A 21,170-nucleotide genomic window follows, 5' to 3' on the forward strand; every position below is an offset into this window, starting at 1 on the left:
GCCAGCCTGCCCAGGCCGGGTCTCTGCAGGGTGCTGGGTCACCCCTGTGCCCCCCCAGCTGTGGGCGATCAGCCCCCGTGGGTGTCCGGCTGGGGTGGGAGAATGCCAGGCCGGCTCCAGAGCTGCTCCGAGTCAGCCACGGGCCCAGCAGCTGCGCCGAGGCCACCGCCCCACGGCCACGCCTTGGAGCCACGGGTGCTCACTTCACAGCCGCCTGCCCACACGCCTGAGGCACGTGGTTGGGTTCCAGATCTGCCCGCGTCTGTGGCCAAGACCAAGCAGGTCCGACGCCCGCCAAGCCGCGGAGTTGAAACGCTCCCAAAGAACGAGCCGAGGCCTGACCTCCCCCTGGGGCAACAGGATGCGCTGGGGCTTGCTGGTCTGGCGGGCGACCCAGGAGCCCCGCGCCTCACCGGGGCCGCCCCGTCCCGCCTGCCCCTCTGATGAGGCCAACCTTCGGCCTTGCTCCCCCCGGGCTGGGTGCCCTGGCAGCGGGTACCCCGAGGCCTAAGATGGCCCCTGGTGCGAATGAGGCCGGAGCACGGAGCACAGAGTCTGGGCACCTTCCAGGGTCTGGCGATGGCTCGGGCAGGCTCCCCGGCGTCGGGAGCAGGTTGGAGGTCCTTGGTCGGGAAAGGAAGTCGAAGGTGTGTGCCCAAGTCACCAACATGAGTGCAGGATCAGAGAGGAGACCCCGGGGTTCAGGAGACAGATGCCCCAGGTGGGCCAGCGCCTGCATTTCCGTGTACAGAGGAACCGGGCTCCTTCCCAGAACCAGGGGGTGGAGGGAGGCTGCTGAGAGAATCGCCGACAATTTCCTTCCTAAAAATGCGATCTGAGAGCTTTTGATTTCCACTTTCACTTCCCCCGGCCCCTGCCCCAACACACGCACTGTCTCCCCCAAAGACGCTCAAATTGCAGCCATCTGGGGCCCAGCCTGGAGCAGTTACCTTATTTCCCGCAGAGGCGGCGCAGGGGAACCTGGCTAGGAGCGGGGCTTCTGTTCGCGGAAACTTTGTTTTTACTCCAGAAGGTGCCCCTGGAGGTCGCGGGTCTAGCTCTGAGGGAGGAAAGCGGGTGCGCGGGAAAGAGAAGGGAGGTGTGGAGAACTGCTGACGGAGGAAGAGAGGTTCAGTGAGAAAAGTGGGGAGTCCCACGCTGGCGCCCTCTCCTGGCACGGACAGGCACCCTTCCGCACCCCCGGGGCGGCCGGGCTCCGGTGCTCGGTTCCAAATCCATTTCTCAGATTGCTACCTCTCAGTCGCTGAACGGGGAGGGAGCCCAGGCCACCTCGGGCCTGTGTGCTCCGTCTCTGCGGCCCCGCTCTCCCAGGACGGCTGGGGGCGAGGGAGGGGGGGCGTGGGGCGGGGGCGGGGAGAGGGAGGGACGTCCCGCCACCGGCCAGCGGTCGCTTCCCGGAAGGACAGGGTTGGCTGCGACAAGGACCGGCCCGGTCTGTCGCTCTCTCTCGGGTTCTGCTCTGCCCCTGGGTCCTTCTGGATCCAGTTCCGCCCGGGCGACGGGCTCCGCAGGAATCCCCGACGTCTGCAAACGGAAACGCCTCCGAGCGATGATCTGGTTCAGAACCAGCGCGTTCGCCCCCCGGCGGCAAGGGCGGCGGGGAAGCGGGGAAAAGGGACTGCAGACCCCCCGGAGGACGGAGCCCGGCGAGGAGCGCCAGCGCCGGGGTTTTCATGTCCCCACGGGAAGCTTCCAAGGCCTTTAGGTGGAGAGAGAGAGAGAGAGAGAGAGAGAGAGAGAGAGAGAGAGAGAGAGAGAGAGAGAGAGAAGGGAGGGAGGAGAGAGGTAGGGAGGAAGGAAGGGAGAGAAAAACGGAAAGAAGAGAAACGCGGGGAGGGAGCAGGGGAGCGAACTTTCTCTGCGTGAAACTGAAACCGGCGACCTCTGCGCGCCCGGGGCGCGCCCGGGGCGGTACCGGCACCGCACGCACTCCGGGGACCGGGCTCCAGAAACCCTGTCCGCAGGGAAGCCCAGGGGCTGGGGGAGGGCGGGAGGCGCAGCGGGTCTGGTCCTCAGCCGGTTCGGGTGGCGCCCAACCTCCGGCCTCCGAGGGGCCCGGGAGGAGCCCGAGGAGCTGGGGCGGCCCGCGCGGCGCTGGCGGGCGGAGGACTCCGGGAGGGGGCGCGCGGCGCGCGCAGACGGCTCGGCCCGGGCGGAGGGTGGGCTTTCTCGGGGCGGGGAAACCAGACACTTCGAGGCGGCGGAGACCGACTTTATTTTTACTGCCCAAACTGTTGGAAAGTATTTAAGCTTAAACAGAAACAGCTGTATCGCTGGCACCGGCCAACGAAACTATTTGTTACCGGGAATGACTTTTTAGGATGAAGGACACGGCCGTCGGCGGCCTCTCGCGGGCGCCCCGCGCGGGTCGCCGGGGCGGTCTGGGCGTCGCCAGCTCGCCGTCGCTTAGACGGAGTGGCCCGGGGGAGGAGGCTGCGGACCCGGCTCCCGCCTGGGGAAGTCTGGGAACAAGACCAAAACCTGGAACCCCGCGTCTGCAGGGCGGGGGCGGGGAGGGAGCGGGAAGGTGGGCTCAGAGCCGGTTGTCCCCGGGGCCAGGGCCGCGCTGCGCCCGCCGCCCGCGCGCACCTCACTCGGGACGGGGCGCCGGTGTCCCGCTCCTCGGAGCCCGGCTTTGGCTTGCTTTTGCGCTCTCTGTCTCTCTCCCCCGCCTCATCGCTCTCCAAAGGAAACCGCTCTCACTCCAGTTGACCGTCGATGTTCTAACTAAGTCGTGGGTTCCCGGGAGCGAGAGCTGTGCCTGGCCGTTGGGGCGGTGAGAGAAAAGGGTCGGGGAGAGCTGAGCCCAGACTTGGGCCGCTGTCCCCGCCGCCGCCCCAGCCACGGTCACCGCAGGCTGAGCAAGAGCTCGTGTGCACACGCGAGCCACCCGCGGCCCGGCCCCGGCCCCCCAGCCGAGACCCCGCCATCTCCGCCCCAGAGCCCCTCTCCTTTCACTCGCACTGGACCCGCCACTCCCCGCTTCGCCTTTTCTCGCCAAGTGAATTCGCGCGCGTCGGGAAGAGCCGTGGACAGGAAGTGCGTGACTCAGCCCTCGCAGGTCGCCCGGGTCCAGGGGGACCGGGACGCACCCCCGGCCCCACGCTCCAATCCTCGCCAAGCTCTGGGCTCTGCCCTGGTGGTCGAGGCCCTCCCCCAGCACATCCAGGCTCGGGGCCGGGGGCGGCTGAGCTGAGGCTGGCGACACTAGGACCGGAGGCTGGCGGCAGGGGCAGGTGGCTGCGGGCGTGGGGACGGGTCGGGACGCAGGGAGAAGGCGCGCGACGTCCCTCCGCGGGGTCCCGGGGCGCGGGAAGGCTCGGGCTGCAACAGCGGGTCCCTCCTGGGTCTGCATTCGGCCTCCGAGCTGGGGGCGAGCTCTGGAGCCCAGCCCGGCTCGCAGGGCCCGGAGGGTGGCCGCGGGCAGGGCTGCGCGACCGGAGACGGAGACACAGGCACATTGATTTGTTAGCAGGACGGGGCCGGCGGCGGCGGGGGAGGCCGTTGCTATGGAGACCGAAGGTCGGGTGGGCGCTCACGGGGAGGGGGCGGAGAGGAGAAGCGGGCGAGGGGCGCGTCGCCGGCTCCCGGGGTTCGGGCGCGGCCCGGGGCGCCCCGGCACCTGTGCATTGTGCATTGTGCGGCGCGAGCGACGGGGGGAGGGGAGGGCGCGAGCCTGGGCCGTGGGGGTGGGGCGGGGCGGGGGTCTGCCGAGAGGGCGGGGCCTCGCTGACACGGCCGCGGGGGTCCCAGCGAGAGCTGTGGGGAACCCGGAGCACCGGAGGGACCTCCTGGCGGAGGGGGAAGGGGCCCAGGCGGAGACACAGGGCGGACGGCCCCTCTAGCCAGCCCGGCAGACTGACAGCAGCCGGGCCGCTCTCCCCGCGACGTCACTTCCGGCGGCGGCCCCCACCCCCGTGCGCTCAGTCCCTGGAGTTGCCTCGGACTCCGCCCCCTGGCGATTGGAACGCGGGTCACGTAGCAACGCGGGCAGAAAGGGAGAGGGGCGTGGTCCGGCGCTCGCCCAATCAGCGCGCGGGGGAGCAGGCCCCGGTCCGCTCGGCTTTAGCAACGTCGTTAGCAACACGTGGGGCGGGAGGAAGCGCTGGGCGGCCCGGGAGGGGGGAGCGGCGAGCCGGCGGGAGGCGGGGAGGGAGCGAGCGCGCAGGAGGGGGAGGAGAACTGACGTCAGCGGGAGAGTATTATGGTCTGTCGTGCGCTGGCTGCTGCTTTTCTGCTCCTGGAAGCAGCCAAGGGGGGAAGCGGCGAGTCAACATGGAGCTTTCAGCGGTTGGGGAGCGGGTGTTCGCGGCCGAAGCCCTACTGAAACGGCGCATACGGAAAGTAGGTGCCCCTGGGCCTGGAGCCGAGGCCGGCGAGCCCTCCCCTCCCGGCCCAGGTTCCCTCCCCCTGCTGCAGCCCAGCTTCCCTTCCCCCAGGTCCCAGCAGCGGCCGCGGCCGTGGCGGCGGCGGCGGCGGCGGCTCTGAGCCCAAGCGCTTTCCTTAGACTTGCAGCGATGCACAGATTGCATGAGTGGGGGGCGGGGTGGGGGTGAATGCCGGTGCATGCACTTTGTGCAGCGTTTCGTGCAGGGGGCGATGCAGTGGACGCGTGTCTTTTGCGACAGGATTTCACGCATTCATTCGGTGCATGCATTTTTTGCATGTATTCCTTGTGTCCTCGTCATGCATCGCTCCCGTGCACACACACATTCCCCCCTTTGCATCCACAGGGACGCATGGAATACCTCGTGAAATGGAAGGGCTGGTCGCAGAAGTAAGTAGGTTATATGCAATGCTCAACCCCAGGCTGTTATTCAGGAGGTTTCTTTCTTCCTCTTTTTTCCCTTTATGTTGAAATACAACACAATGCAAGGAGAAAAGTTACAGACAGACACACACCCCCGCTGCTCTCTCCCTGTCCGGGGACTCACGCCCCTTCCCCCTGCCTCCCTCCAGGTACAGCACATGGGAGCCCGAAGAAAACATCCTGGATGCCCGCCTGCTCGCCGCCTTTGAGGAGAGGTACAGGCCCTTCCAAGCCTCCGCTTCTCCCTCAGAAACAAGGAGGCGGCTTCTCTCCAGCCTGGACCAGCGGAGCCTCATCCTGTCTCATCACTTACACTCACCTTTCCCCCTCCTTTCTCCAGGGAACGAGAGATGGAGCTCTACGGCCCCAAAAAGCGAGGACCCAAACCCAAAACCTTCCTCCTCAAGGTAGGATGGCCTGGTCCAGTGGTGGACAGCAGTGTTGACCCTGAGGGCTGGTGAACCAACGGGGTGTCCACACACTTTGTCTATTTGTAATCTAGGAGGGAACCCCCAGACAGGCCGTGGACCAGGTCAGTGGCTGTGCCAAGGGGTGCCTTGCGGGAGGGCCTTAGCCATTCTAGAGTTCCTACCCCCCAGCCATCCCCAATAGAGACATAGTCAACTACAGGAGGTGTGCTTGCTGCGAATGGCTGGTCCCAGATGACTCCCTACCCCTTCCCCCAGACTGCCACCCCTAAGCCCCACCCCCACCCTCACCCCACCCCCACCCATACAGAAATTCTGAGGGGGAAACCCAGAGGCTGTCTGGAGGAGGGGTCCTGGGGAGGTGTGTGGGCAGGGCCCTGCTCCACTCTGACACAGCCTTTCTCGGTAGGCCCAGGCCAAGGCCAAGGCCAAGACTTACGAGTTCCGAAGCGACTCTGCCCGGGGCCTCCGGATCCCTTACCCTGGCCGCTCGCCCCAGGACCTGGCTTCTACTTCCCGAGCCCGAGAGGGCCTTCGGAACATGGGTCTGTCCCCGCCCGGGAGCAGCAGCAGCACCAGCAGTACCTGCCGCGTGGAGCCCCCTCGGGACCGTGACAGGGACCGGGATCGAGAGAGGGAGAGGGAACGTGAGAGGGATCGTGAGCGTGACCGGGGCGCCAGCCGCGTGGATGACAAGCCCAGCTCGCCAGGGGACAGTTCCAAGAAGAGAGGCCCCAAGCCCCGGAAGGAGCTCCTGGACCCCTCGCAGAGGCCCTTGGGGGAAGCGGGCGACGGCCTGGGAGATTACCTCAAGAACAGGAAGCTGGAGGACGCCTCCTCGGGGGCCGGAAAGTTCCCGGCGGGCCACAGTGTGATCCAGCTGGCCCGGAGGCAGGACTCCGACCTGGCCCAGTGCGGGGTGGCCAGCCCCGGCCCTGCCGAGGCCACGGGCAAACTGGCCGCGGACACCTTTCCCGCCAGGGTCATCAAGCACAGGGCCGCCTTCCTGGAGGCCAAAGGCCAGAGTGCCCTGGACCCTGGGGGCCCCCGGGTCCGGCATGGCTCAGGCACCCCCGGCGCTGTGGGAGGCTTGTACCGGGACATGGGGGCTCAGGGGGGACGGCCCTCTCTCATCGCCAGGATCCCCGTGGCCAGAATCCTGGGGGACCCCGAGGAAGAGTCCTGGAGTCCTTCTCTGACCAACCTGGAGAAGGTGGTTGTCACCGACGTGACCTCAAACTTTTTGACCGTCACCATCAAGGAAAGTAACACGGACCAAGGCTTTTTTAAAGAGAAAAGATGAATTGCTGGGTGGGTGATCCCCGGATCGGAGAGCAGGAGAGAGAGTGAGAGCGCAAGCTTGGCGTAAATGCTTTTTATTTCTGGGTGGGAGGCAGCCTGTGGGCTCCCCCCCCCCCCCGCCCCAACTTCACACAGCCCACCCCTTCATTCCTCCTTCCTCCCTATCAGTTTTGGTTGGAAGATTATTTCTAGAGTTATATTTTCTATTAGATGTAAATATGTTATTTAAGAAAAAATATCTAAATATATATATTTCAACTCTCGAAGTTGTTTTATTTAACAAGGAGAGAGAGACAGACTCCGTGTGGGTAGCTGGGGCGGGCAGGCTGCCTTGGGGCAGGAGGGGCTCCTCAGCTGCCCAAGGGACTAGGGAGGCTGGGGACCTGGGGGCTGGGCCTCCGGTGGTGTCTGAGGGACTCAGCTGGCCCGCCTCGCCCCTCCTCCCTTTTCCCACAGCCCCACGGCAGACCCCCGGAACCCAGGCAGGACCCAGGTTTTCTCTCTCTCCCCATTGGCCGGGCCAGGCCAGCAAAAGATTGGCTCCCCAATCAGAAAATAGGGGGTGGGGTCAGTCTGTGTTTCCAATTTTTTTTTTTTTTTTTAGATTAAGAAGTGGGGGGTGGGGGGAGTATTAACGTGGATCACTTTGTTCATGTGTGATTTTGAAGGTGAAAAGTCGCGGGTGGGTGGGGAGCCGCCGACGTGCCCCCAGGGCCACACCAGGAAATGCACTTTACGGGGGATGTGTGTGTTCTTCACGCAGATCGGATCGTGTGTATGTGTGTGTCAGCGGATAAAACCGCCCCGTTCCCTCCCTCCCTCTCCTTACTCCGCAGAGAGAACAAACCCAGCGAATCTGTTTACATTCCCGAAATGCCAGGACGGACGGGGAGGATGCGTGTCCGTGCCCAGAGATGGAGACAGTTTCACCAGCACGGGGTTTGGGGTTGGACTTTCCCTTTCGCGTCCGCTAGCTTCTCGGGAGCAGAGCCGGGCCCCCCAGTTCCCGGGAGGAGTTGGACGCGCCTCCCTCGCGGAGGGCGGGCCGCCAGCCCTGGGACGGACAGACGCTCGGCCAGACGGGCCCACCCTGCGGACCCACGGAGGGAGGCGCGGCTGGAGCGGGGCTTCGCGCCCCGGCCCCGGCCCCGGCCTGGCTGCGGGCGCGGTGGCGGGTCCGGGCCCTGGCTGGGCGCCGGGCAGGACTCCCAACCGGCGGCTCCGGCGGCGGGGCCCCGGGAAGGAGGGGCGCGGCGAGGTTTCCATCCAAGAATGCGCATCGGAACTTTACTTTTACCTCCCCGCCTCCTTAAAAGCAAAAGCTATAATTTATAGTCCTTTTCGATTCGCGGCGTTCTCTGTTTGAACTCAACATTCAGACTCCGCCGAAGGGGAGGGAGGAGCGGGAGCTGGGGGAGAGGCGGCCCCGGCGGGGGAGGCCGTGCGCGGCGGCGGGTCCCGGACGCCCCCGCCCCGCCGGCTCGTGAGCACGCTGCGCTCCACGGACGCAGAACGCGAGCCCCAACCCTGCAGAACTCGACTCAAAAGCACAAATCTGCCCCCTCTCCCCCTCCACAGACTGACCCTGCGGCCTCCCCGCCTCCCCCGCCCTTAAAGGGCCAGCGGGGACCCAACTTCTCAGCGCTCCTCGAGGGAGGGGCGCGCTGGAGGAAGCACAGACTCGGGGCGAGCGAGGCGGGGAGCCGGGGCTGAGGGGGGGCTTCTCACTGGGGGGACAGGGCGGGAACCCCAGCCTCGCGGCCCTCCGCACTGGGTAGTCCCACCTCCTGCGCCGCAGCCTCTCTCCGCTCCGGACTTCCTCGCCGTCAGAGAGGAGGTGGAAAGAGTGGAACAGCGTCTGACATGATTTTGTTTGTTTCTGGATATTACGTTGCGCCTATAAAGAAGCCCCGAGGATGGGGTTTTATCTGCTCACGTTTGTAAACGGGCATTTCAGACTTTGTATACGCAGCGCCCTGCGTGGACTGAGTGTATCTGTTCTCAGACGGGACTTCGCTGGAGGGACTGTCTGTACCCGAGTGGACAGGAGCTGGGGACACGGGTCTTACCTGGCTGCCGCCGTCCGCCCTCCCTCTCCCTCCTCCCTCCCGGCTGCCTGCGCTCCGTCCTGCCCCCTCCCCAGGCTACCCTGGCTCTGCCCCCGCGCCTTTGTCCCTCCGTCTGTCCGTGGCCGTGTGTCTCCCTCGCTTGCTCTGGCGACGCTGACGTGGGGACGGGGCAGGGCCGGGCCGGGCACGTGGCTGGTGGCCTGCAACCGCCCGGGACTGGTGCGGGTCGGGTTTATGGAATTCTGAGGTTCGTGCAAATCTTGGACGGACCTCGGCCTCCGCTCCAGAGTGAAGCTTCCGTACCTACCTTCTGCCCCTCTGCGGTCGCGAGTGTCTGTCTGTATCCAATGCCGCTTTTTACGTGATTAAATATATACTTTGTAAATAGAGATGTCTCCGCTTTATTCCTCTCCCCCTCCCCCCACCCGCTGGAGCAGACGCACCCGGACCCGCCCCTCCTCTCAGTCCTCCCCCCACTCTCGCCCCCAGCAGCTCAGGGGGACCCCACCTCCACCTGGGGGACTCCAACTACGGGGAGAGAGGTGGGCTTGGGAGGGAGCGGGAGGAGGAGGCTCGGCTTCCCTCGCCTACTTGGTGCACTTCTCTGGGACCCAGCAGAACTCGGGGACCCCGGGAGGGTCCCCCTTTCCTGTGTCGGGTCTCCCCCACCGAGTTCCACCCCCAGGCCCCATGTGGCCGGTCCCCCCGCCCCCAGGCCTGAGTTCCCTGCCGCCGTGGTCGGGGCGCACTCCGGCCTGCTCCCAGGCCTGTGGTGGGACCTGCCCCCCCATCCTCCCAGCCTCGACTGCTCTCCCCGAAATGCAGGCCTCTCGCCTATTGATTGAGGAATTGAATTCGCGGGTATTGCTAGGCAACTGGCTGCTCGGAGCGGCGCAGAGCGAACTGATGTGATTAGTGAACCCGGAGCTGCCGCGCGCTCCCCGCCCCGGCCTTCTTGGGGGGCGGAACCGGGAGGGACCGGACCGCGGGGTGGGGGTGGGGGTTCCGGGCCTTCCTGGCCGCAGTGGGGGCGGGGTCGTGAAACCCGCACAGGACAGCCGCTCTCGGGATCCCCAAAGCGGCCGTCGCATGGAACCCAATCCACCCCGAGCCCCGCAGACGGCGCCCCGAGAACGAGCGCGGATCCAGGAGCCCTGGCCGAGCGCGAAGGGAGGGGCGTGTCTCCTCCGATCTCCTCTCGGCCAGCAAGTCGGGGAGCTCTCCTCCCCTCCTGCCCCAGTTCTGTGACCTGCGTGGGAGGCCCGGGAGGCGGGGAGCGGCGGGCTGGGGGCTGCGGGGCGCGGAGCGGCGAGTGCCCTTGGGCTGTGCCGGCCGCGCCCGCGGGGTAGTCAGCGGGCGGCTCCGGGAAGGTCGCCCCCAAGCCACGGCCCCGCTGCTGCGCCAAAACTCCCTCCCGCGTGGCTGCCGGGTGTTGGGGCGGCGCGGTGGGCGCCCCTCTGCCCCCTTCCCCGGCTGGTTGGCCACCACCGACCTTCGCTGGGACCGGGAGCGCCTCCCTCGGGTTTCGTTCCCCGGGCGGAATCTCCGGGAAGGCGCCCGGGTGTGGAGGCCCCGCCGCGGGGCCGCCTCCCACCCGACGCTCCCCTGCGCCCCGAGGGCAGGGCCGGCCCGGGCCACACCGGCTGAACTGGACTGCGGGCGGCTTTTCCGTTTTTCTGCTCCTTGGATGCTCGGATCCCCATCGAGGCCCTGTGCTGTGCAAAGGAAGACCCCACGGCCCGCAGTCCTGCCCAGCACTTTGGGGGCCCGCACCCCGATTTCTCCTTCTCACCGAGAAGTTCCCCCGCCCAGGGGGGGCCCTGGACGGGGCTGGAGTGCGAGACGGAGGCGCAGGCTCCTCGGTGCTCCACAGCGGCGCCCAGCCTCGGGGCCTGGACCCCGGGGAGGGGGCCGAGACTTGGAAAACAGGGGCAGCTGGGGGCGCGCTCGGGCGGTCGGGGCGCGGGCCGTGCCATTCGGCTCCCGCGGGCAGCTCGGAGCCGGGAGCTGGGAACTTGCCCCGCGCGCCCGGAGCGCCGGCGGCCTCCTCTTGGCGGGACGCGCGCGCCCTCTAGAGGCGATGGCCTTCGCCCCCTCTCCGGGGCGGCCCCTGCCTCTCGGGGTCGCGAAGGGAGCTGGGACCGCCGCCTCCCCCCCCCCCCCCCCACCCCAGGGGACAGCGCGCGCCCCCTCTGCAGCCAGGTCTCCGAGCGCGAGGATGGAGGGAACGCGGCGTCCAGCCGCCGGTCCCCGTCCAGGAGCCTGGATGTGCGGATGTGCGCCTTCGGACCTGGGGGCTCCGGGCCCAGCCCTCAGGCCAGGGGGGCCCCTTGGCGACCCAGCCCATTCCCCTGGGAAGGCGGCGGATTAGGCCGTAAACTCGGCAGCGCATACAAGTAACGAAGGCGGGGGTGGACCTTGGCCCGCACGGAGGGTCCGTCCGAGGCTCCGTATAAATTACTCCCAGGAAAGCCCGGCTCGGCACCGGGGTGTGTGTGTGTGTGTGACACCGGCTCACCCCCCCCCCCCCCCCGCCCCCCGTCCCCCTCTGCAGCTCGCCCCGCCCCAGGACAGGACGCTAGGGTGGCCCAGCCCACCGCCCCCAACACAAACCTGCTCCAGCCTCAGGAGGCGGAACAAAAGCCAGCCAGCCGCCTCCTGGGCAGAATCTGGTTTCAAATTCGCGGGCTGGGGTGCCCTTCTAGCTGCAGGGGGGACCCCCTGAACGAAAGCATCCAGGCCTCTGCCCCAAACCAGGGCGCCCACAGGCAGGCTCCCCGGAGGCAGAGAGGCGTGCATGAACTCAGGCCGCGGTGCCCCGGCAGGTTCCGTAGGAAGCAAACCCTCTGCCGGGAGCCTGGGTCAGGCCTCCACAGCCCGGCTCCCCCGGCATCGGATCGCTGTCCCTTTAAAGTGGTACCACGTGTGGCGGTTCCCCACGGCAGCATCTCTGGATGCTGGGGGGCGGGGCGGCGTGGGGCTGTTTCTGGGAGGTCTGAGTGAGTTTATGGAGCGATCACAGCGCCAGGCCTCCAGCACCCCGGGTTGTGCTCCGCATCCCCGTCCCCTGGGCTGCCAAACGGCGCTCTGTGAAACGCTGGCACAGGGACTCACTGGTGTAATCGAGCCCACACCTTTGCTTAGAAAAAACCTTTTTCTGCACCCCAGAAAGGTGGCCACGCCTTCCCGAGCCCCGGATCCCCCTCCTTCTATTCCGTCCTGTTGGAGGATTTTGCCTCAAGAAGGGGCAAGTGAAGACACTGGTGTTCCCAGGCACCGCTCAGGACACACAACAGGGTAATAAGTAAAAAAAAAAAAAATTGTTTATTGATATACCAAGTGAAAAGGCAAAGGTCGGACACATTGGCGAATGTCTTCCCCCCTGCAAAATAAATTAACATCCGTCTAAAAAAACAAAACCATGCAACCTATTGCTAGTGTTGTTTTCCAAAATTACTAGAAAATGCACAGAATTTTTAGATGCATGTGAGCAAAAACCTGGCCATCGAGGCACTACCTTTCCCTGGCGCTCACCCCGCCCTCCAAACCCTGGTGGGCTTCCTGGGGGAGGCATTCCCTTCAGCTGGTCGGTCCTGTTTGCATTTGGGGACTGGGCTGCTGTCCTGTTTCAATAAAGACCTAGGTTTCCCAGGGAAGTAACATACCCACTTTTGTTCTCTTTTAAGAAAGCAAACGGCCATGTGTAAAGCAATTAGAAGTGGTATACACAAATAATTTGGCTTTTTCTTTTAATTAATTAAAAAACACAAATCAAGCCAGTGATTGGCACTGGCCCATAGCGCTGGTCTTTCCCCCCAATGGAAACTCTAGTGAGGCCCAAGCCCTCTGAAGTCAGGTCTGAGTTTCGAGTGTAACCAAAACAGGAGCCTTCTTTTTGGTACCAAAAATATACATATAAAAATATGCCAGCCCCCCTGGAGGAGGGCCGGCCGGCTCCTTCTTCCCATCCCCTCACAGAAGCCAAGACAGGACAGGACGGAAACACCCATTGAATGCACAGTGTGGCAGGAGCCGCTGCGGAACAAGGAAATCTCACGTTGGACGTGTGGCCGATGCCTAGACGCGCGCACACACACAGCAGCAAATAAAACAGGACGGCCTTTATTAATTGGTAAACATGGCGACCAGCTCAGAGCACCTGGGCCCACTCACACACACACTGCTTGGGGTCACAGCACCCAGACACACACACACCACACAGCAAGGCAAAGTGGCCGGGGGCAAGGCGTTTACAGGTTCAAACTTTGGGATTGAAATAGCTGGTAAACAGAAAGGCACCACGTCGGGTCTGGAGAGCTGGCTGCTGGGGCTGCAGGCGCCCCCGGGCTCAGAGGGGCTGCGGCCGGCCTGGCTCTGCAGCCTCTGAGGCAGCGGCTCCTCTGTGGGGGGGAACCCTGTGACCACACCCGGGGACAGCAGGGGAGGCTGGAGCCAGAGGCCCAGTCTGCTGGGACGGCTTCCTCCCCGGCCCGGGCAGGTCTCCCTTCACTGCCCAATCCCTGGTGGTCGGGGACTCAATGGGGTCCTGGACACAGGTTGTCCCCAAAGGCACTCAGTTCAAACAGATTTGGCTACAAAGAAGCCCCATTTCCTATTTGGCATGGAGGGCGGGGTCTGGGAGTGGGGAAGGGGGTGGAGGTGTGGCGCCCCCCCCCTGCAGTCAGGGCCCGCTGGCTGACTTAACCAATCACGGAAATAAAAACCGGAGCCCCCCAAAGCCCACTTTTTTTGGCATTACAGACCCGGTGACGCCCCAGCTGGCCCACCTCTCCCCCGCGCCCAGGACAGCAATTGCATGGCGGGTGGGAACCCACACAGGGCAGCCCCCCCGGGCCGCCTGGCGGGCCACTCTGATTTTGTCCCGCTTCCCAAACGCACCGGTGGGCAGCCAGCGTCTCCGCTGGGAAGGACACAGGGCCCCCAGAGGTGGGGGGATTGTCAGGGATGGTGGGCCTCTCCGTGGGCGGGACCGCGGCGAGGCTCCCGCACAACCAGCAGGCCCGGGCAGTCCGTGGGGCTGAGAGGAGGACTGGGTGGTCCTGGCACAGATGGCAGGAAGGCAGGCAGCCGGAGCGACACCCTCTCCTCCTGCCCCTGGAACCCGGAGAACCCGGAGGCTGGCTCTTCAGGGGCAGCAGCTCAGGGACTGGCCCAGCGCGGCCGGCCCCCAGGTTAGATGGCACCAAACCAGCCTCCCTAGGGCCCCTGCCTCCCCCACCTCACACCCCCTCCAAGACCTGCCCCTCAGCTATCGGGGGAGGGGACAGTGACAGGGAGATGAAGTCCCCTCACCTCTAACAGCTCAGGCACAGTTCTGGGGGCGGGGGGGGGGGTTCTGGCAGCAAGGCCCCTGCCCCCCCCATCTTGGTCTGCCTGTCCTGGTGTGGTCCTCCAGGCCCTGCCTCCCCCGCCCCCCCCAACAGCCACGCTGGCCCAGAAGTTCCCTCCTGGAACAACCGTGCCCCTGGGAACCGGGAGCCGTCACCACAGCCAGGAGGGCGGTTCCGAGATTTGGCTCGAGCTGCAGGTATGCCCAGACTTCCTGAGGCCAAAGGGAAGCGAAGGCCGAGGTAGGAACGGGGCGGCCGGGCCCCAGCAAGGCATCGAGGTACGACCCGGCCCGTTTGCCTGCTCCGGAGTGGCCTGGCGTGTGGGTCACGTCCTGGAGCCAAGCCAGAGGCCGGGCCGGGGCGGGCGGCGGGCGGCGCCCCGGGTCAGTAGTGCCGCAGGCTGAAGAAGCCCACGCTGGTGGGGGACTCCTTCACGGTGACCGTGACGAGGTTGGCGGTGACGTCCGTGACGAAGACGTGCTCGATGAGGCTGCGGGTGGGCTTCCAGTCCTGGCTGGTCTGCACCGACACGGACAGGTTTTGCTTGGCGCCGGGCAGCGAGGCCGAGTCCGGGTCCGAGTCGGAGCTGCTGTTCTCCTCGCCGGTGCTCACCTCGGACAGCGCGGCCGCTTTGCCCAGGGCCCCCGGCCCCTCCTGCCCCCCGGGGGCCGCGCTGCCCTTGCCGCAGTCCCTCTTCGCCGCAGGGGCGGGCAGAGCGGCAGCCCGCGGGGCCAGCTTCTCACTCTTGCTGGTGTCGGCCAGCATGCCGGCCCCGTTGCCCCCGGTGGGGCCGGCCCCGGCGCCCTTCCCGGTGCCGGACACCGTGGCAGGGACACCCTTGGCGGCCGTGGCGTGGCGGGCGACCATGCCCACCCCCGGCATGCCGTTCTTGACGCTCTGTAAGTCCAAGACCTGGAGGCTCAGCTCCTGGGTGGGCGCAGGCTGAGGGCCCAGGCAACCGGCAGGGACCTTGCTGCCACTGTGGGCGTGGGGGGCCCCCCCGGCCCCCCCTTTCGGCTCCATCACCCCACTGCCGGGGGCCTTTGGGAGTTTGCTGCCTGGGGGACTGAACCCCAGCTCGCCCTTCTGCGTCCTCACCTTGAGGTCCAGCCCGAGGCCGCACTTGCCGGCGGCCTGGGCCTTGAGCGCCAGCCGGCTGGCGGCCTGGGCCTGGCTCTGGCTCACGCGGTTCATGTAGTGCACGATGGAGCTCTGCCAGCTGATGCCGCCGCGGCTGGGGCTGCCGGCCATGCCCTTCATCAGGCTGGCCAGGCTCTCGGGGGTGGCCAGGCTGCTGGGGCCGCTGCAGGCCTCCTTGGCGTGGGCCTTCAGGGCCGCCAGGCCGGCCACGGGGGCACTGAGCGGAGGGGGCAGTTTGCCGGCCGGCGCCCCCAGGTCCTTCCTGGCGGTCTTCAGCACCCGGGCCAGGTTCACGGGCCTCCGGGCTGCCTTCTGCTCCGGGGGCAGCGGCTTGCGGCCGCGCTTCTTCCGGATGGGGTCCTTCAGCTCGGGCTTGGCCACCAGGATCTGCGCCTTCTTCTGAGGCACCGGGTGGGTCTCCCGGCCGCGGGGGCCCCTCTTGGCGTCTAGGTCGCTGTCCCCCTCTTCATCAGAGGACGAGGAGGAGGACGTGGAGGACGAGGAGGAGCTGCTGGACTTGCACTTGGAGGAGGTGTCCGGCTCCTGCAGAGACCCATGGGAGGTGTCACCCTTTGGGGCCCGGTCCCGGGTTTCAGAACACACACTCCCCCCAGGGGTCTCAGACACACTGAAGCCAGCACCTCCTGTCGCTTCCAGACTAGAGGGGATCGGGGGGAGCGAGTTAAAAGCAGGAAAAAGGCGCTGGCTGGCCTGGCTCAGAGGACAGAGCGTTGGCCTAAGGACTGAAGGGCCCTGGGTTCGATTCTGGTCAAGGGCCTGTACCTGGTTGTGACTCGATCCCTGGCCCCCGTCGGGGCCTGTGCAGGAGGGAACCAATCGATACGTCTCTCTCTCTCTCAAATCAATGGAAAAAAATAAAGCCCAGGAGCCTGCGCTTGCTGTGACCCCACAGAAGCCGGGAGGCGGCGGGAGGCCAGGGACACCCCCCTCCGCCCTCCTGCCCGCACTGCACTCCAGCCCAGCGGGAGGCGAGCAGCCAGAGCAGCCTGGGCCACCCACCTTGAGCTTGGCGTGCCGGCCGCAGGAGGACATCACCGTGAGCTTCCGCGGCCTGCCCCGGGGCCGCTTGCCTTTCTTCCGGTTCTGAACCTCCTTCTCCTGTTCCCTGGAGAGAATCACCCATCAGGGTCCCGGAACCGCCCACCACACGGAGCCGCACGGCTTCAAACACCCCCGCCACTCCAGCCCGGCCGCGGCGGCTCAGCAGTGTCAGGGGGGTGGGGGGTCCGGCCCAGCCCCCTGCAGCACCGTGACGCCTGCACGTCCCTCCACTTCGCCGGCGTCGGGCAAAGCCAAGTGAGAGCGCCAAGCAAACCTGGCACGCGAGCAGGTTTGGTCTCTCCGACTCCACTTACAACACGCCTGACGCAGCCTCTCTGCAGGCAGAATGTTCCGGAGAATTCCAGAATGCCACGAGGAGCCGCTGTGGTCACATGGTCCAATCCCCTCATTTCAAACCGGAGTCCAGGCCGAGTGCGGGCCTGCCCCCAGTACCCCCACCCTCACCCACCCCACCCCCCCTCACAAAACCTCCAGGTCTGAGGGGCACAGAGCCACGGCTCTGGTCTGGCTCCGCACCCGGTCTCCCGGGGCCAGTGCCCTGGCGCAGTCCCGCTGCCTCCCCTTCCTAAGACCCGCGGTTCCTGGATTCCACAGGCCGAGCTCCAAGACGCGGGGCGCCTTCAACAACCAGCCCCCTCCCCGCCCGACTCAGGGCCACGGGACAGATGCCTCCCAGCCCCTCGAGAGAGAGCTTGTGTTTCAGGCCCCCCCCCCCCCAAGAGGCTCTATCTGGAGGGCTTCCTGGTAACTGAAACGGGCCGACGGCACCTCACCGGGGCCTGGCAGGTGACCCTTCCAGAATCCAGTGAGCACCAGACAAGCGGGCACTCCGACGGTCTCCTATGTCCGGCGCGCTCCCGCCTCCAGCGGAACCTCCCCCCATTTCCGGGAGGAAGAGCACCCACCGTCCCAGGATGTAGCCCAGACCACCCCGCTTTACCTCTCGGGCCTCTTGGGTATCCGACAGCCCCATCTCCTAGGGACCCTGCCCGCCGACCCGGTTCCTCCGGCTGGAGCACAAGGCGAAGGGCAGCCAGGGCCGCGGGCTCTCTGGTCGGTGGACGCTCCCTCTCGGCTCTGGGGCCCGAGTCACGGCTCCCCAAAGGCAGGCAGGCCAGCCTCCGCTCACCTGTTTCTCCTCCTGCCTCCATCGACAGCCCCCCCCCGCCCCCCGGGCCCACACCTTCCCTGTCCAGTGTGCTCCTCACAGCACCTCTGGGCTCTCCTGCCGGGTGGGGGTGGCCACCCATCGCCGGCCTCTCCCTCCTCTCCCCTCAGCAGCTCAAGGCCTCTCTAACCCAAGGCTCCCACCCAAACATAGAAATGGCACCTAGAACCACAGAAGCGAATTCGGCCCAGACTGGCCAGGCGGCTGCCGCCAGCACGCTCGCTCGGTACCACGCGCTCCGTACCACGCGCTCGGTAGTGCGCTCTGCAGCCCGAGAAAAGGAAACGTTCTGGGCAGATGCACCAGCGCAGGCCCCACGGCAGGCCCGCCCCCCGCCACGGCGCCGTGTGCTCCGCTCCCCCTCTGACCTACTCCTGCTCAATGGCACCCTCGTGGGGGGGGGGAGGCCGGGTCTGTATTGTTACAGCAAGCCCCCGTCCTAGCCTTCATCACCCCTGTTTGCAAATTTCTCAACAGAAAAGGCAATACTTTTCCTGAAGGAATCGAGACAGTTCCTCCCGGCAGGTCTGGCTCTCAGCAGCCCGACAGCAGCCCTGACTGGGCTGGGCTCCTTAGGGGCAGAGCCGGCACTGGCCGGTGGACAGTTTGCTCCCCGTGTCCAGCCAGCCATGGGGATGGCAGCAGGGAGCCTGGGACAGCGGCTGGGGGACCCCTGGAGGGCCAGCAACGCCCAGGAGGCCTGTGTGGCAGGCCCCCCCCCCCCCCACTCCTCACTTCTTCTGGAAGGCCAGCAGCAGCCGCGGGTCCAGGATGTTCTCCTCGGGCTCCCAGCTGTTGTGCCTGGAAAAGCAGAGAGCAGGTCGTAGTAACGCAGCAGCCCCTTCAGAAAGCAGGGTCCCGGAGGACCCCAAGAAAGGTCCCACTCGTGTCCAGGGTGCGCTCCTGGAAACTGGGGTTCCGAGGCGAGCAGCTCACCTTTAAGCTCCAGGGGAAACTGCTACTCCAACCCCCCAATGAACACGCGCCTCCAGAGGACCGGGTCTCCCCACGGGAGGAAATCAAATGCTGGAGAAAGCCCCCCAAACCCTGGCCCGCAGCCCGAGCGGGGAGGGAAGGCTGTCCAGAGGCGGGGGGCGGGGGGCGGGAGGCGCAGCCCCAAGATTAAAAACAACGTGGCTGGCGCCCAAGCAAGCGCGGGCCAGGCACCGGGAGAGGGAAGCAGAGAAACGTGGGGTCCGGGGATGAAGGGGAAATGAGCGACTGTAAACAGAGCCCCCTCAGGGAATGCCGAGTCCCCTCCCTTCCAAGAAAAAAAAAAAAAAAAGGAAGCCCTACATTCATCAATAGGCAGCTCAGGTTACAGCGGGGAGACGGACAGGGGCGGGGGGCTCACGTCCACGGGGGGGCGGAGGCGGGCAGGGGGCGCAAGCAACAAATGGGCGCGGGAGGCCCGCGCGGCGCGGGAGGAAGCGGGCCGGGCTCCGGGGAAGGCGGCCGGGGGCGCAGGGAGCGGGGCCGGGCCGCGACCCGAGGGGAAGCCGCCAGCTCCGCGCACTCCGGGTTTGTAAACAAAGGGCTACCCCTGGCAGCCGGGGCGCCCCCTCCCCGCAGGCTGGAGGAGCCCGCGGGACCCCGCGAACTTCCCGCGCTGTGCGCAGACCCTCCCCCCGGGGCCGAGGGGCCCGGGCGGGAAGGCGGCCTCGCATTGTTGGGGACTCACTTGGAAGACCAGCCGCGCCACTTGACCAGGTACTCCAGCTTGCCCTGCAGGGAGAAAGGGGCGCGTGAGCGGGCGGGCGGGCGGGCGCGCGGGAGGGAGGGAGGGGGCGCGGGCCGAGCAGGGCCGGCCGGGCCGCACGCACCTTGCGGAGCCGCTTGCTCAGGATGCACTCGGCGGCGAAGACCTGCTCGCCCACGCTGCTCAGCTCCTCCATGCTGCCGCGCCCGCGCGTCCCCCTCCGCGGCGCCCGCCGCTCCCGCACCGCCGCTCCGCCGCGCGCCCGCCGCCGCCGCACACAAAGCGCCGCCCCCGCCCACGCAGGGCCCGCCCCGCGCACGCGCAGCGCCGCCGCGCCCCCCACGGCGCCGCGCCCCGCCCCGCCCCGCGGGCCGGCCAATCCGGCGCCGGCCAATGAGCGCGCGCGGGCGGGGCGGGGGCGGGGCGCGCATTGTTCGCGGCGAGCTCGGCCTCGTGCCCGCGGCTGGGGTCCGCGCGGGCGCCGGGGCCGGGGCTGGGCTGGCCGGACCCCCTCGCGCGGGAATCCCTGGGCGCGGCCGGGGCACCGCGCTCGGGTGGGGGCGGGGGAGGGGTGCGCCGCGGGGCTTCGGACCCGGGAAGTCGCCTGCTGAGTCCTGCTTGGCCCCCGGGACGCGCCCGACCGCCTCCTAACGGGGTTTTCCAGGAAAAAAGCCATTGTTCTGGCCCGAAGGGGGAAGTGCGGACGGAGCGCGGGGGCCGCTTCCTGCCCCCGCCTGCGAGGGGCGCTGCTGCGGGCGCGCCGAGCTCCACGGGACCTCCGCCTTTGGGAACTAGGACTCCAGGTCTCGGCACTCGTCCTGCTTTGCGCGGGAGCGAAAGGCCGCAGGGGGTGGTGCGGGGGGGGGGGAGCGGGAAGGAATGGGAGCAGAAGTGCTGGCGGGAGCAGGGGGAGCTGCAAAAGCGGAGCCGCCCCCTCCCCCCAAAGGCGAGAGAGGAAAATGCATCCACGGAGAGCGCGAGCTGCCGTGTTCTTACTCTAAGCCTCGCGGAGTGGAGCCAAGCCCCGCGTTTTGGGGCGCGCGTAGGAGGACGGGAGGGGCACCTTAATTTGATTCACGATTTTGAGGTGGATGTGGGGACTGGGAGCGAGGTTTCGGGCGGTGGCTGTAACCGAGGACTGAGTCATGGTCGGGCCCGCCAGGATTTGGAAATGTGTACCTTTTGGATCAGTTGCCCGCGGCAGAAAGAAGATTGGACCGCGTTTCAGAAGTGGGGTGGCCTGGAGTCCCTTTTGGGGTCCTCGGTGGAGGCGACCCTTTTCTTTCCTGCTGTTAAGATCCGTGTTCCATGAGCAATCCCCCCTGAGGTCATGTAGCTCTTGCATCAGAGGAAGTCAGACGCCGAATGGAGCAGATAAACGCCAGCCGAACCCCCGCCCCCGCCCCCGCATCCATACCGTGTAACTCGGTGAAAATTCACTTTCTGGTTTTGTGTCTTCCTCGAGCGCAGCTGCAAAGTCCTCTCTCTGTTGAGCAAATGAAAATCTCGTTTCTCGTTGCAGGAGGCTGCGTCCCGATAGGGTTTGGTCATTAGGGCCGTGTTTGTAAAGGGTCCTGCAGGAGATGTGTTTTGCTTTAACCGAAAGGCCTGTGGGACATGGGGCGCGGCAGGAGGCCCTGTTCTATTCCGGCATGTTTTCCAGTTTATTTGGCTAAATAGGTTCCCCTCAGCTGATGTCCTGGAAAGACCTGGGGTCACCTTTGCAAACTCCGGTGTGGCTTGGGGAGGAGGTGGGGAGAAGGAAGGTCCGCTTGGGGTGGGGCTGGGGGGAAGGATTGCTCACTGGTGAGGGACCCTGGTTTTGGGGGTGAAACCTGCCCCCCGGGGTGGAGGGAGCTGCCTGCAGCCTCTCCCCAGCTCCACTCCTGGCTGGGGGAGGACTGATGAGGCTTTGCCTGGCAGTTTCCTCTTGGGGACACATCGTATCCTGGACAATCGTCTTTTTTAAAGAAAATAAAGCTTTGTAAAGGGAATTCTCTTTCCCCCTAAGAAAGCGGTTTTTCTAGAAGTTGGTCCTAACCCATTTGGGGAGAGGGGTCAGTTTCTTGGGAGGCGTAGCCGCAAGCTGAGACCTCGTG

At 66.4% G+C, this 21,170-nt stretch overlaps 2 protein-coding genes across 4 annotated transcripts; one reads left to right on the forward strand and one right to left on the reverse strand.

Moving 5' to 3' along the window:
- Positions 1-4,169: 4,169 nt before the first annotated feature.
- Positions 4,170-8,241, forward strand: CBX8 (chromobox 8). 3 transcript variants are annotated; one of them, XM_079798979.1, is made up of 6 exons: positions 4,170-4,365; positions 4,755-4,798; positions 4,981-5,046; positions 5,172-5,238; positions 5,334-5,363; positions 5,669-7,127. In XM_079798979.1, exons 1-6 carry the CDS (start codon positions 4,297-4,299, stop codon positions 6,560-6,562), a joined length of 1,170 nt encoding a protein of 389 aa, XP_079655105.1. In that variant the 5' UTR covers positions 4,170-4,296; the 3' UTR covers positions 6,563-7,127. The 3 variants fall into 3 exon arrangements, with proteins under 3 accessions (XP_079655105.1, XP_079655107.1, XP_079655106.1); XM_079798981.1 differs by having other exon boundaries at positions 4,170-4,798; positions 5,669-8,241; XM_079798980.1 differs by lacking the exon at positions 5,334-5,363 and having other exon boundaries at positions 5,669-8,241.
- A 5,756-nt stretch (positions 8,242-13,997) lies between these two features.
- Positions 13,998-19,330, reverse strand: CBX2 (chromobox 2). The gene is made up of 5 exons (XM_079798937.1): positions 19,196-19,330; positions 19,054-19,097; positions 18,108-18,173; positions 16,142-16,247; positions 13,998-15,664 (listed from the first exon to the last, which is right to left on the reverse strand). The coding sequence occupies exons 1-5, from the start codon at positions 19,265-19,267 to the stop codon at positions 14,366-14,368; spliced, it is 1,587 nt and encodes a 528-aa protein (XP_079655063.1). The 5' UTR covers positions 19,268-19,330; the 3' UTR covers positions 13,998-14,365.
- Between the last annotated feature and the right edge of the window lie 1,840 nt (positions 19,331-21,170).

This window comes from Cnephaeus nilssonii (genome assembly GCF_951640355.1).
Source record: "Cnephaeus nilssonii genome assembly, chromosome: 19".
In the NCBI taxonomy this organism is placed as follows: Eukaryota; Metazoa; Chordata; class Mammalia; order Chiroptera; family Vespertilionidae; genus Cnephaeus; species Cnephaeus nilssonii.

Excerpts from the sequence above, each read along its gene's own strand:
- CBX2 (XM_079798937.1), bottom strand. The coding sequence starts at position 19,267 with ATGGAGGAGCTGAGCAGCGTGGGCGAGCAGGTCTTCGCCGCCGAGTGC. Across the intron at positions 16,248-18,107 it reads CTGCTGGCCTTCCAGAAGAA|GGAACAGGAGAAGGAGGTTC; the intron begins GTGAGGAGTGGG and ends GATTCTCTCCAG. Across the intron at positions 15,665-16,141 it reads GCCGGCACGCCAAGCTCAAG|GAGCCGGACACCTCCTCCAA; the intron begins GTGGGTGGCCCA and ends GGGTCTCTGCAG.
- CBX8 (XM_079798981.1), top strand. The coding sequence starts at position 4,578 with ATGCCGGTGCATGCACTTTGTGCAGCGTTTCGTGCAGGGGGCGATGCA. Across the intron at positions 4,799-4,980 it reads TGGAAGGGCTGGTCGCAGAA|GTACAGCACATGGGAGCCCG; the intron begins GTAAGTAGGTTA and ends GCCTCCCTCCAG. Across the intron at positions 5,364-5,668 it reads CCAGACAGGCCGTGGACCAG|GCCCAGGCCAAGGCCAAGGC; the intron begins GTCAGTGGCTGT and ends CTTTCTCGGTAG.